The 13,915-nt window shown below is 32.2% G+C and overlaps 1 protein-coding gene across 1 annotated transcript; it reads right to left on the bottom strand.

The window, feature by feature from the left end:
* Positions 1-9,022: 9,022 nt before the first annotated feature.
* LOC141672557 (nucleolar GTP-binding protein 1-like) lies at positions 9,023-13,464 on the bottom strand. The gene is made up of 3 exons (XM_074479181.1): positions 13,336-13,464; positions 9,569-11,618; positions 9,023-9,378 (listed from the first exon to the last, which is right to left on the bottom strand). The coding sequence occupies exon 2, from the start codon at positions 11,586-11,588 to the stop codon at positions 9,579-9,581; it is 2,010 nt and encodes a 669-aa protein (XP_074335282.1). The 5' UTR covers positions 11,589-11,618; positions 13,336-13,464; the 3' UTR covers positions 9,023-9,378; positions 9,569-9,578.
* Between the last annotated feature and the right edge of the window lie 451 nt (positions 13,465-13,915).

The raw sequence follows: 13,915 nt of genomic DNA, 5'->3' as shown, positions 1-13,915 counted from the left end.
ATAGGAAAGAACTTATATATCAACTACTTATATTTTGTTTATGGCATCAGCATTTGCTTCTTCATCCTGTGAACATCAGCTGGCATCAGCACAATGAAGAGAGCTACATCATGCTGATGTTTGCAAACATAAAACCTCTCTTCATCTAGCTATAAAGTTTGGTTATGAAACCTCTACAGAGATGCTTGTGCTTGTAGGTTCAAATTGGACTTGCAAAAAGATCAATGGGTGGACTACACTGCAGGGAGCAATATGTACCAGAGAGGAAGGGGTTGCAAGGATTATAGTTAGGCACTACCAGGTGATAGCTTGGGCAAAATGGTGTGGAAGGTTGCCTTGGTTGGTTTTGACAATGAGAAAAATGAGAAATTCCAAAATGAAAATTACATTTGAATGTGAGAGCTCTGCAATCTCTGTCATATCAAGAATTGCATCTTGTGTTACTTACAAAATCTGGAAAACAAATGCAATATTGATGGCCGGACTTTGGTTGGTTTTTATTAGAACATATGTATATGTAACTTATTATGTAAATATTCTATTTTAGGGTAGAGCTAATTCTGTTATATTTAGCTAACTAGTCTCCTGACTAATAGCCTTAGATTAGGTAGATTACATTTTGTCATTTATGTATATTAACCAATTCATATCAATGAGAAAGTTAGGGAATTACATTCTAATATGGTATCAGTCTAGTCTCTTCATGGACCTCCATTTTTCTCAACTACATCTCTTCCTTCTCTTTACGTCTTCTACACCATGTCTGATAACAAAGAAAAGTTCCACCCAGTCGTATCCATTACCAACGTCAAATCCCTCATTCCTATCACGTTGGATAATCCTATCACGTTGGATAATGAAAAGGCCCTATACCATTCCTGGGCTACTCTCTTCAAAGTGCAACTTCGGGTGCATAAACTTCTCGAGCATATTTACCCTCCCACGGATGTGAAAGCGAAGACAACGTATGACGCATCGAAAATCGCCGATCTCCCTCTCTGGCTACTCTAGATTGTGTTAATTGAAATTATTTTTATCGTAATTGTTCACGATATATTTATGTTGTTAACTAATGAATGAATAATTTATTTGTTTATTCATATGAGCACGAGTGATTGATGTATGGTTGTAATGGTGCATTTATAAGAAGTAATAAATTATGTTAGTATACATTTTTTGCCACTTCATAATTAAATATTATTTGTAATATATTAATGCTTAGAATTTAAAATAAATACGAGTGATTAAGTGTCTCATGATGTATATCAATCACTCTAAATATAAAATAATTATTAATTTATTTTTTAAATATATAATGTGTTACAAATGTGATTGATGAGTCGTACTATATAGGAAATTGACGTCAGTATTATAAGTTTACTCACTGAATGACATATGATGTTCCAACAGATTGTTAACATCCAAAATTTACCCTCGTTTTGTTAATTTTTCTTCAGCATAATTTATTTTTCTAATCTCTGTGTCGAACAACGATGTTAACAATAATTATAAATCTTGCATATATGTATAAATAGTTTATTTTTTTATTTTATTGAATTTAACATAATATTTCGCCATTTCATGATGAGGTTAGATTGATGACAAATAAGAATATACGAGTATGTGTGTGTGTGTGTGTGTGTGTTCCCTGTATTAATTTTTATATTTTATATATTTATTATATGTATGTGTGTGTGTATGCACATACTAATTATACAATAATTGATAATTTTTTAATAAATGAATGACGAGATGAATTAAATATTATATAGATATTAATGTAGGGGTATAATTGTCATATGAATTAATTTGCTAAACAAACCCCCTAACGATGTTAACAACCTATGGGACGGTAGGAATATATGATATATGTCACATGATTATTAATAGTGAAGTATAAATCATACATATGTGTATAAATAGTTTATTTTATTTTTTATTTCATATAATTAATAAAATATTTGGTCATTTCACTATGTTGGAGGACGATGTTAAATTGATGAAAAAAATATATGAGTATGTACATGTGGGTGTGTATGTGTGTGTGCGTATGTATGTATGTATGTATGTATGTATGTATGTATGTATGTATGTATGTATGTATGTATGTATGTATGTATGTATGTATATATGTATGTATGTATATATGTATGTATGTATGTATGAGGATGATATTAAATCGATGATAAATAAGAAGATATGAGTCTGTATCTATGTATGTATGTGCGTATGTGTGTGTATGTGTGTATGTATGCATATATGTAAGTATGTATATATGTATGTATGTATGTACTAATTTATATATATGTATATAGGCTCTTGCTCAAATGAGAACCCGTACTAATTGTGAGAAATGAGATTTAATCTCAGCCATACATTTTCTTATCCCAAATAAATCACAACCACCTATTTCATATTCTGAATTTTATTTTTAATACAACACTCACCCCTATCTTCGATCTATCCCCCACCTCGTCACTACCCCTCCAATTCGCAGCCTTCACCCCGCTCTTTCTGTCCCATAATTCCGATTTGTCACCACCACGCTACCATAAATTCTGGCGATAACCCCTGTCACCTATGCCGTCAACAACAATACAATTCTCAGTTAAATTAGCTTCGAACCCACTCTCTCTGTGTTTCATAAATATATTTATTTCCATTGAACACCTTCAAAAGCTTGTTTGGATTTTATATTTGTATCTCTCTCCTTTATATTTGTATCTCTCTCCTTTGTTTGTTGTATATAAAGCTCACTCTCTTTTCAAGTTCCAACCTCAAATTATGAATCTAGCTTTTTATTTAATTTCATTTCGTGATTGTTGTAACCGATTGATTTGGATTGTGTATTTGGTTTTATTTTTAAGCTTTTTCGTGATTTTTATTTTACTGTATTTACATATATACATATATATATATATATATTCAGATGCAGTGATTTTTTTAAAATAGTGGTGAATTGTAGGTTATCAAAATTGATGAGTTGAAATGAATGATGGCCGAAATTGTTGGCTAAATTTAGGTAGTGTTGATTTCATTGTGGTGATTATAGTTTATTTGTGATGATTTAGATTTAAATCACGGAGTTGGTGGTCGAATATGGTGGGTAGAAATTGTGGCTGTGTGTGTTAATTTTCTATTGGCAGCGGTAGTTTTTCGTATACTGGTGGTGATTTTTCGTTTTCCGGCTGTGATTTTTGTTTTGACGGTAGTGATTTTGTATTTACCAGTAGTGATTTTTCTGGTGGTGGCCGGAGGTGTTGGTGGTCGGAAATGGTGGTCAGCGGATGTTGGAGGTAGTAGAGTTAAAATTAGAATAAAGATGATGATTTAATATTTAAAATCAATGTGTGGCGAGAGATTTATATTAGAAATAAAAATGAGTGGTTAGGATTGAGTCTCATATCTCACAACAACAAGGTTTCTCATTTGAGCGTGACCCTATGTATGTATGCATATATTAATGTATGAATGTATGCACATATTAATTATACAATAATTAATATTTTTTGATAATTGAATGATAAGGTGAAATAAATATTATATAGATAATAATAATGCGTCAATTAATATATATTAATCGTGAGCAATAAGTACTATATAGATATTAATAGTCAACTAACAAATATTAATTTTGAGAATAAACATAAAACAAATATTATATAGATATTAAATAGGGGTATAATCGTCATATACATAAAATTGCTCATCAACCCCCCGCTGTTGTATTATATATATTAGATAATAGATGTGTGTATTATTTAAAATACAAGTGACAATATAGTGTAATGGCATGAATATCTAAATGTGAATGTAAAGTCTCGAGTTCGATTCTAACTAATAACAATTTTTTTAACAAATATTAGATATAGGGACAAATTAGTTTTTTCAACTAATAAATAAAATGTCTCACTAATTTTATACTCATGTTGGTATTTCATATAGATAAAGTTTTGACTTATGTAAATTAGAAGTTATTTAATGGTCACTATGAAAATGTGAAAAATTGGAGATGAATGGATCATGATAACAATGTCTAATTGTTTCCTTGCGAAAAAACTAAGTGTTGAATTTAGAATTATAAACAAAAATTCTAGAATAATTAAGTAATTAATAAATAACGAGAAAAGTATACTAATGAAATAATTTTAAGATATTAATAATAATTTATTATTTGTAATATACATGAACGTTATTGAAGCTGAGTCGAGTTACCAAGTTCTAGTTGCTTCCGAGCTAAACAGCCGAACAGGCAAAAATCTCGATCAGCTCGTTTACTCATTCAGGCTCATTTTCATGTTCAATATCGGCTCGTTTAAGAAAATAAATCGAATAAAATCAACTTAAATGGGTTAATTCCGAATTTTATTCACAAACAGAGTTGTTTATCCGCAATCATGTGCCAACTCGAGCCATTGACGGACCAACTAACCTATGGGAATACGCGGCCCACAACAGTCGACACAAGAGGCCGAAGAAGCAATATCTCAGGGAATTGATGCTGTGAATCAATCACTCTTGGATGCAACGGGACACTTGCGTATATTTCAAAAAAAAAGGTGATATAAACATCAAATTTAAATTTTAGTAGACACTGTGTTCACAATACCCTTTACCCGATCCAACCCTCAGATGTCATTGTTTCTTATTCTCTCTTTCTACATACACAGATGATCATAAAATTTTGTACCTCCTCCACCTAGTGTCATCACGCAAGAGAGTTCAGGTTGAGTACAACATTGCTTCACTATGCTCTCTACTTATTTGTGGTCGTGAGTCGTGACTGTAAACTAAAGGGCTACTGGTAAGATAATTTCCTATCATGATTCATTTCTTTTCCTATAATGAAAAGGCCCTATACCATTCCTGGGCTACTCTCTTCAAAGTGCAACTTCGGGTGCATAAACTTCTCGAGCATATTTACCCTCCCACGGATGTGAAAGCGAAGACAACGTATGACGCATCGAAAATCGCCGATCTCCCTCTCTGGCTACTCTAGATTGTGTTAATTGAAATTATTTTTATCGTAATTGTTCACGATATATTTATGTTGTTAACTAATGAATGAATAATTTATTTGTTTATTCATATGAGCACGAGTGATTGATGTATGGTTGTAATGGTGCATTTATAAGAAGTAATAAATTATGTTAGTATACATTTTTTGCCACTTCATAATTAAATAGTATTTGTAATATATTAATGCTTAGAATTTAAAATAAATACGAGTGATTAAGTGTCTCATGATGTATATCAATCACTCTAAATATAAAATAATTATTAATTTATTTTTTAAATATATAATGTGTTACAAATGTGATTGATGAGTCGTACTATATAGGAAATTGACGTCAGTATTATAAGTTTACTCACTGAATGACATATGATGTTCCAACAGATTGTTAACATCCAAAATTTACCCTCGTTTTGTTAATTTTTCTTCAGCATAATTTATTTTTCTAATCTCTGTGTCGAACAACGATGTTAACAATAATTATAAATCTTGCATATATGTATAAATAGTTTATTTTTTTATTTTATTGAATTTAACATAATATTTCGCCATTTCATGATGAGGTTAGATTGATGACAAATAAGAATATACGAGTATGTGTGTGTGTGTGTGTGTGTGTTCCCTGTATTAATTTATATATTTTTATATATTTATTATATGTATGTGTGTGTGTATGCACATACTAATTATACAATAATTGATAATTTTTTAATAAATGAATGACGAGATGAATTAAATATTATATAGATATTAATGTAGGGGTATAATTGTCATATGAATTAATTTGCTAAACAAACCCCCTAACGATGTTAACAACCTATGGGACGGTAGGAATATATGATATATGTCACATGATTATTAATAGTGAAGTATAAATCATACATATGTGTATAAATAGTTTATTTTATTTTTTATTTCATATAATTAATAAAATATTTGGTCATTTCACTATGTTGGAGGACGATGTTAAATTGATGAAAAAAATATATGAGTATGTACATGTGGGTGTGTATGTGTGTGTGCGTATGTATGTATGTATGTATGTATGTATGTATGTATGTATGTATGTATGTATGTATGTATGTATGTATATATGTATGTATGTATATATGTATGTATGTATGTATGAGGATGATATTAAATCGATGACAAATAAGAAGATATGAGTCTGTATCTATGTATGTATGTGCGTATGTGTGTGTATGTGTGTATGTATGCATATATGTAAGTATGTATATATGTATGTATGTATGTACTAATTTATATATATGTATATAGGCTCTTGCTCAAATGAGAACCCGTACTAATTGTGAGAAATGAGATTTAATCTCAGCCATACATTTTCTTATCCCAAATAAATCACAACCACCTATTTCATATTCTGAATTTTATTTTTAATACAACACTCACCCCTATCTTCGATCTATCCCCCACCTCGTCACTACCCCTCCAATTCGCAGCCTTCACCCCGCTCTTTCTGTCCCATAATTCCGATTTGTCACCACCACGCTACCATAAATTCTGGCGATAACCCCTGTCACCTATGCCGTCAACAACAATACAATTCTCAGTTAAATTAGCTTCGAACCCACTCTCTCTGTGTTTCATAAATATATTTATTTCCATTGAACACCTTCAAAAGCTTGTTTGGATTTTATATTTGTATCTCTCTCCTTTATATTTGTATCTCTCTCCTTTGTTTGTTGTATATAAAGCTCACTCTCTTTTCAAGTTCCAACCTCAAATTATGAATCTAGCTTTTTATTTAATTTCATTTCGTGATTGTTGTAACCGATTGATTTGGATTGTGTATTTGGTTTTATTTTTAAGCTTTTTCGTGATTTTTATTTTACTGTATTTACATATATACATATATATATATATATATATTCAGATGCAGTGATTTTTTTAAAATAGTGGTGAATTGTAGGTTATCAAAATTGATGAGTTGAAATGAATGATGGCCGAAATTGTTGGCTAAATTTAGGTAGTGTTGATTTCATTGTGGTGATTATAGTTTATTTGTGATGATTTAGATTTAAATCACGGAGTTGGTGGTCGAATATGGTGGGTAGAAATTGTGGCTGTGTGTGTTAATTTTCTATTGGCAGCGGTAGTTTTTCGTATACTGGTGGTGATTTTTCATTTTCCGGCTGTGATTTTTGTTTTGACGGTAGTGATTTTGTATTTACCAGTAGTGATTTTTCTGGTGGTGGCCGGCGGTGTTGGTGGTCGGAAATGGTGGTCAGCGGATGTTGGAGGTAGTAGAGTTAAAATTAGAATAAAGATGATGATTTAATATTTAAAATCAATGTGTGGCGAGAGATTTATATTAGAAATAAAAATGAGTGGTTAGGATTGAGTCTCATATCTCACAACAACAAGGTTTCTCATTTGAGCGTGACCCTATGTATGTATGCATATATTAATGTATGAATGTATGCACATATTAATTATACAATAATTAATATTTTTTGATAATTGAATGATAAGGTGAAATAAATATTATATAGATAATAATAATGCGTCAATTAATATATATTAATCGTGAGCAATAAGTACTATATAGATATTAATAGTCAACTAACAAATATTAATTTTGAGAATAAACATAAAACAAATATTATATAGATATTAAATAGGGGTATAATCGTCATATACATAAAATTGCTCATCAACCCCCCGCTGTTGTATTATATATATTAGATAATAGATGTGTGTATTATTTAAAATACAAGTGACAATATAGTGTAATGGCATGAATATCTAAATGTGAATGTAAAGTCTCGAGTTCGATTCTAACTAATAACAATTTTTTTAACAAATATTAGATATAGGGACAAATTAGTTTTTTCAACTAATAAATAAAATGTCTCACTAATTTTATACTCATGTTGGTATTTCATATAGATAAAGTTTTGACTTATGTAAATTAGAAGTTATTTAATGGTCACTATGAAAATGTGAAAAATTGGAGATGAATGGATCATGATAACAATGTCTAATTGTTTCCTTGCGAAAAAACTAAGTGTTGAATTTAGAATTATAAACAAAAATTCTAGAATAATTAAGTAATTAATAAATAACGAGAAAAGTATACTAATGAAATAATTTTAAGATATTAATAATAATTTATTATTTGTAATATACATGAACGTTATTGAAGCTGAGTCGAGTTACCAAGTTCTAGTTGCTTCCGAGCTAAACAGCCGAACAGGCAAAAATCTCGATCAGCTCGTTTACTCATTCAGGCTCATTTTCATGTTCAATATCGGCTCGTTTAAGAAAATAAATCGAATAAAATCAACTTAAATGGGTTAATTCCGAATTTTATTCACAAACAGAGTTGTTTATCCGCAATCATGTGCCAACTCGAGCCATTGACGGACCAACTAACCTATGGGAATACGCGGCCCACAACAGTCGACACAAGAGGCCGAAGAAGCAATATCTCAGGGAATTGATGCTGTGAATCAATCACTCTTGGATGCAACGGGACACTTGCGTATATTTCAAAAAAAAAAGGTGATATAAACATCAAATTTAAATTTTAGTAGACACTGTGTTCACAATACCCTTTACCCGATCCAACCCTCAGATGTCATTGTTTCTTATTCTCTCTTTCTACATACACAGATGATCATAAAATTTTGTACCTCCTCCACCTAGTGTCATCACGCAAGAGAGTTCAGGTTGAGTACAACATTGCTTCACTATGCTCTCTACTTATTTGTGGTCGTGAGTCGTGACTGTAAACTAAAGGGCTACTGGTAAGATAATTTCCTATCATGATTCATTTCTTTTGGTTCCGTTGTTGTCGAGGTCTACGAACAACGTACTATTGAGTATTTTGGTTCCTTCATTAAAATCAAATGATCATATGTGTGCATCGCCTTTGTCGGCACTGGACTGGCTATCTTAATTAAAATATAACACAATTAGCAAATTCATTTATACACATAGGAGGAAACAAGGAAAAAACCTTTAACTTATCATAAAGGGAAAAAATTAAGAATTTAATAATTTAATTCAGTTAACCACTTCACAGAAGTCACTGTGGATGTCTTTGCAAATATAAATATAGTAGGTGCGTTCAAACTTCAAATAGTAGGTAAAGCACCCAAAGTAAAAATTACTCAAGTAATCAAGTCAGTACAGAAAGAAGAGCGCCTAAAATTTCAAATTTGCGAACAAAAATTATACTGGAAGGCAGATTCCGTATTTGTCCTGCACGCTTAGACGGTTGACAAGTACCGTAATGTGAACTAAAAATGTGCGGGAATCAGAACCATATGTTTGACGCCACTTCAGAAAACAGAGATAAGTTTTAAAGCCTTCACCAGCAAAATTCAGAACAAATCCCCCTACAAAATGTGTCAATGGCAACAATTTTAGATTGCATAACACTGTTCGGCCAATTCCATTACAGCACTGATAGAATTTTCCAATTACTGGAAAATAGCCTTGCATAAAGTTTTAAGATCATCATCATATAAGATAACAAAAAAAACTGAAAAAAGAAAGAAAGAAGTGCTTATGTGAACTGTGCATTACCTTAAATCCACTAGCGTCTGTCAGTTTTTCCAATCCCGCGCTTGCCAGAAAACAAGTGTTTTGGTTTTAGATTAGGAATGACTCTGTCTGACTCTCCGCGTCGAGCATCCTTGTTCCTCTTATTAGAGGATTTCCTTGCTAATTTTATAGCCTTCATCTTCTGAACAGAATCCTTATATCCTTCACCAGGGACAACCTCATTTGGAGGTCTAGACATAGATCTTGATCGGGACGTGGATCTCAAGCGCAACTTTTTATTAGAGTGCTCAGCATCCACATCCATTGCACCATCCCCGGGGTCACTTGATCTTTCTCGTTTACGTCCTCTAGATTTGCTACGAGCTCGGTTTATTGCCAAACTTGGATCTAGTCCCAAAGACGACAACTGTCTTCCCATTCTCTCTGATGTGAAATTCCTGTCTTTGTTAAATTTCCTTGGGACAATTGGTCGACTCTCAGCTGTGCTCTTCTTGATCCGATGCTCTTTAATAAGCAAACTTTTCTTCTTCCTAATCGCAGACAGGGCTTCTTTTTGTTCTGGAGTCAAGTCATCCTCCATATCGAGATCATCATCTTCTCCCTGCTCCTGTCTGAGACCCTCTTCTCGCTCCAACTCTTCAAGTCTTTGTAAGATATCAGGATCAACAAAGTCATATACGTTGTGTCCATCAAGAATTTCTGGCATTATATCTTCTTTCCATTCATCATTAGCCAAAATATAATGCTTCTTCAAGCTTGCAGAATATACACCTGCACCTCCATTCTCATTCTCCGTATCTCTTTCAAGCTTCCTCTTCTCCTTCTCCGCAGCCTCCTTGGCTTTAGCTTCCAAGACTGCCTGTGGTATGCATGGTGGCCTTTCTTTTTGATCACGTGGCTTTGGTGTTGCAACATGAAAACGGTTGAGGCAGTCATTTATCTTTTTGGACTTCATTTTCTGTTCAACCCTTTGGTCCAGTAACCTCTCACAGGCTGCATTCTTTACAGCAATTACACCCTCCTCATTCAAGGTGCTCATAGCCAAAAGTACTCCCTCATCGCTTGTACACTCACCACCTTGACCAATCACAGTCTTCGTCGCTTCAGCTTTCATCTCCATAATCAACTTCATGTCTTCCTCAGGCACTTTATCTAATGGCAGGAGATCAGTTTTGTTACATACTACAATCAGCGGCTTGTTCATAAAAAGTGACTTGATGCTGTGAAAAAGTGCCGCCTGCTGGGCAATGCTGTACCCACAAGACCCAGAAATGTCCAAAAAAAACAATATAGCAGCCCTTAAATGTGCCAAGGCAGTGATACTGCACATCTCTATAATGTTACGATCTTCAAAAGGTCTATCCAAAATACCAGGAGTATCAATTACTTGATATCTTAAATATTTGTAATCAGTGTGTCCAACAAATAAAGACTTGGTAGTAAAGGCATATGGTTGAACATCCACATCTGCCCTAGTGATTTTGTTAATGAATGAGCTCTTTCCAACATTTGGATATCCACAAATCAGAATTGTACGGGTGTTGGGGTCAATTGATGGTAGCCTTGCCATATGTTGTCTGATCTGTTCAAGGTATGCTAAACTAGGACCTATTCGTTTAGTCACAGTACACATCCGACCCAGAGCAGCAACTTTCAAAGTCTTGCATCGATAAAGGGAGTCAGCATACTTTAACAACTTCACATAATCCTTCGCAATCTTACCAATGAGATTCCTAGCAGTGTTGATCTGACCAAGGGCAAGCTTGTAATGATCTTTATTGTATAGAACATGAAGAAGGTCACCATAGAAAGGATGGATATCATCGAGACGTGGGAACTCATCGATGATGGTGGACAGCTTCTCATGAAAGTTCGTTTGTGTATATTTAACTTTGCGCATGTAAAACTGACGTATGCGTGATATAGCATAACCCTTGTGTACTACTGTAGGAGTCTGACGCTGGGTGCGAGAAAGGATAATATCAACAAAATCCTTTCCATTTGGAACAACAGTAATCTTTTTGAAATTATACTGCACCATTGTTCAAGTCTTCAAGATATGTGGATAAAACTACAAAAAAAAAATCTGCATTAATGTATGGAGAACCCAAACCATCATGCAGAAATATATACATAACTTTTCAGTATTTCCATTTTCTACTTTTTAATTGATTATGTAAAAGCAATATGAAGTCAAACAAAACTATTCATGCTTTTGCAACCATGAAAAAATACAATTAGTTATTAGATCATATAATTAGATCTAATTATGTAACATTCTCATAATATCTCCCTACTCCTAAGTCAACATACTTATCACATACAATTAGATCATATAATTTAAAACTTGTAGTGACCATGGTTGTCACGTTCATGAGTCGAGACGAGTCGACGGACCTCCCGCTAGTCGACTAGTCATTGACTAGTCATCGACAAAAAAATAATACATTTTTATAAATTAAAAATACAATATACAAACACACACACACATATGTATATATATTATGTATTTTAGATTTCTAAGTTCTAGGTTCTAAGTTCCAACTCCTTCTACAATGTTTTATTTCAGATTTTAAGGAATTAAGAATCCGACACTTGGAGAGAACGATGAAAAAGTTAAAAAATTTAACAAAGAAAAGTACTTGCAATCATGTGAAATATGAAACAATTGATCAATTACAATTGTTTGATACAACTGTTATGTGATGTGGTAGTGCGGCATACAAAAAAAATTATGAAGAAAAATATATTACATTTAGCAGCTCCACTAGTCGACCGCTTAGTCAACCAGGCGAACGAAATATCGACATTCAGTTAGTCGACATTCAGTCACCGCTTAGTCGACTAGTCACCGCTTAGTCGACCGACATGACAACCATGGTAATGACTGCAATACTATACGATTCCATAAACTAACTAAAACTCTTAAAAAAAGAAAAGCATGATAATCGGGATGAATGTATAGAAAACTAAAGAATACGGAAAAGAACACAATTCTTATCATCCATTAACCATTTCATACACATCATACAGTGAAACAGAGTAAAACAGGTACGTAGCAAACTACTTGCTCATTATAAAAACTACTTGCTCATTATAAAAAAGATATAAAACAGGGTAATCATGCCACCAACGAGGTTCAATAGTTTAATTAAAATAACATCACAGTCTAATTTGTATAAACTTCTATAATTTCATTTTTGTCTACAAATGCACATCTATAGTTATAGAAAAATCTAGTTTTTTTCCTGCAATCCATGTACGTCTTTCTAAAGTACTGGAACAAAATTCTCAACATATCTGTGCTCCTAAGTCTAGACACTAATCACATACAATCAAATCACATCATTTCAAACTTAGAGCCACTAAAAGTCTAGAACACTACACTATTACAAAAACAAACTAAGACTCCTTAAGAAATAGAAAAGTACCACAATTGGGATAAATGTGTGGAAACTATACAAAAAAAAACATAATTCTTATCATCACCGATTCACAGAGGTTCAATTATCTACATTTTCACCGATTTCAATTGCTTCATTTCAATTAATTCTTGAGTAGTTTCGAAGTTTCGATAAGCACATCAATTCATTTCTAGTTAAAATTGCTATCCTAAAACACCACAGAGCTGCTAAAATAACAACTATATGCACAAATAAAAAACATACGCATACAGATGATGTGTATACATGTATATTCATATATATCAAAGCTTCATATGAATTGTAAATAGATACAAAGAATTGAAATTAATAAGAAGCAATAAAAAGGTTAGATGTATTAAACACCTGGAGAACGGCGAGGGCTGTGCGTTGAGCTGCTTAAACCCTAACAACAACGCTTTCACTTTCCCCTTTTTATAGTCTTTTTATAGTAAATGATGTAATATTTATAGATTTTTTAAGAAATTTTATTGAAAATACGAAGTTTTGTTTTTCTTAAATACACTTTGCAACCTTATCCTCTTTCAAAAATAAATTTATACCGCAATTTCGAGAAACTCAGTCGTATCCTTACACAACTTTAACCTTCATTTTGCATGACTTCAAAATTTTACTTAATTCGACATAGGCAAAATTAAAAATGCAATAAAATATTTAATCAAAATAAACTCATATTTTTCAAATAGTTTTAGAATGAATTTTATTTTATACCAACTATAAAATCATAAGTTTTAAATTTTCAAATAATACTATTAATTTCAGTTTTGATTCTCAACTTTATAGTATAATTTTAAAATTTTATAACTCTATTAAAAATAAATTTAAGCGTAGAATCAAAATTAATTGTTAAATTTGTTTTAGATAAATTATAAAATATTGGGAAGTAATATTATAGAATGAAAATCAAAACAAAACGTACTAGTAT

This window comes from Apium graveolens, chromosome 1, assembly GCF_009905375.1.
Source record: "Apium graveolens cultivar Ventura chromosome 1, ASM990537v1, whole genome shotgun sequence".
Taxonomy (NCBI): domain Eukaryota; kingdom Viridiplantae; phylum Streptophyta; class Magnoliopsida; order Apiales; family Apiaceae; genus Apium; species Apium graveolens.
The sequence above is the reverse complement of the archived record's forward strand: the minus strand, read 5'-3'. Positions and strand labels throughout refer to the sequence as shown.

Coding starts and splice junctions, on each gene's coding strand:
- LOC141672557 (XM_074479181.1), bottom strand. CDS start 11,588: ATGGTGCAGTATAATTTCAAAAAGATTACTGTTGTTCCAAATGGAAAG.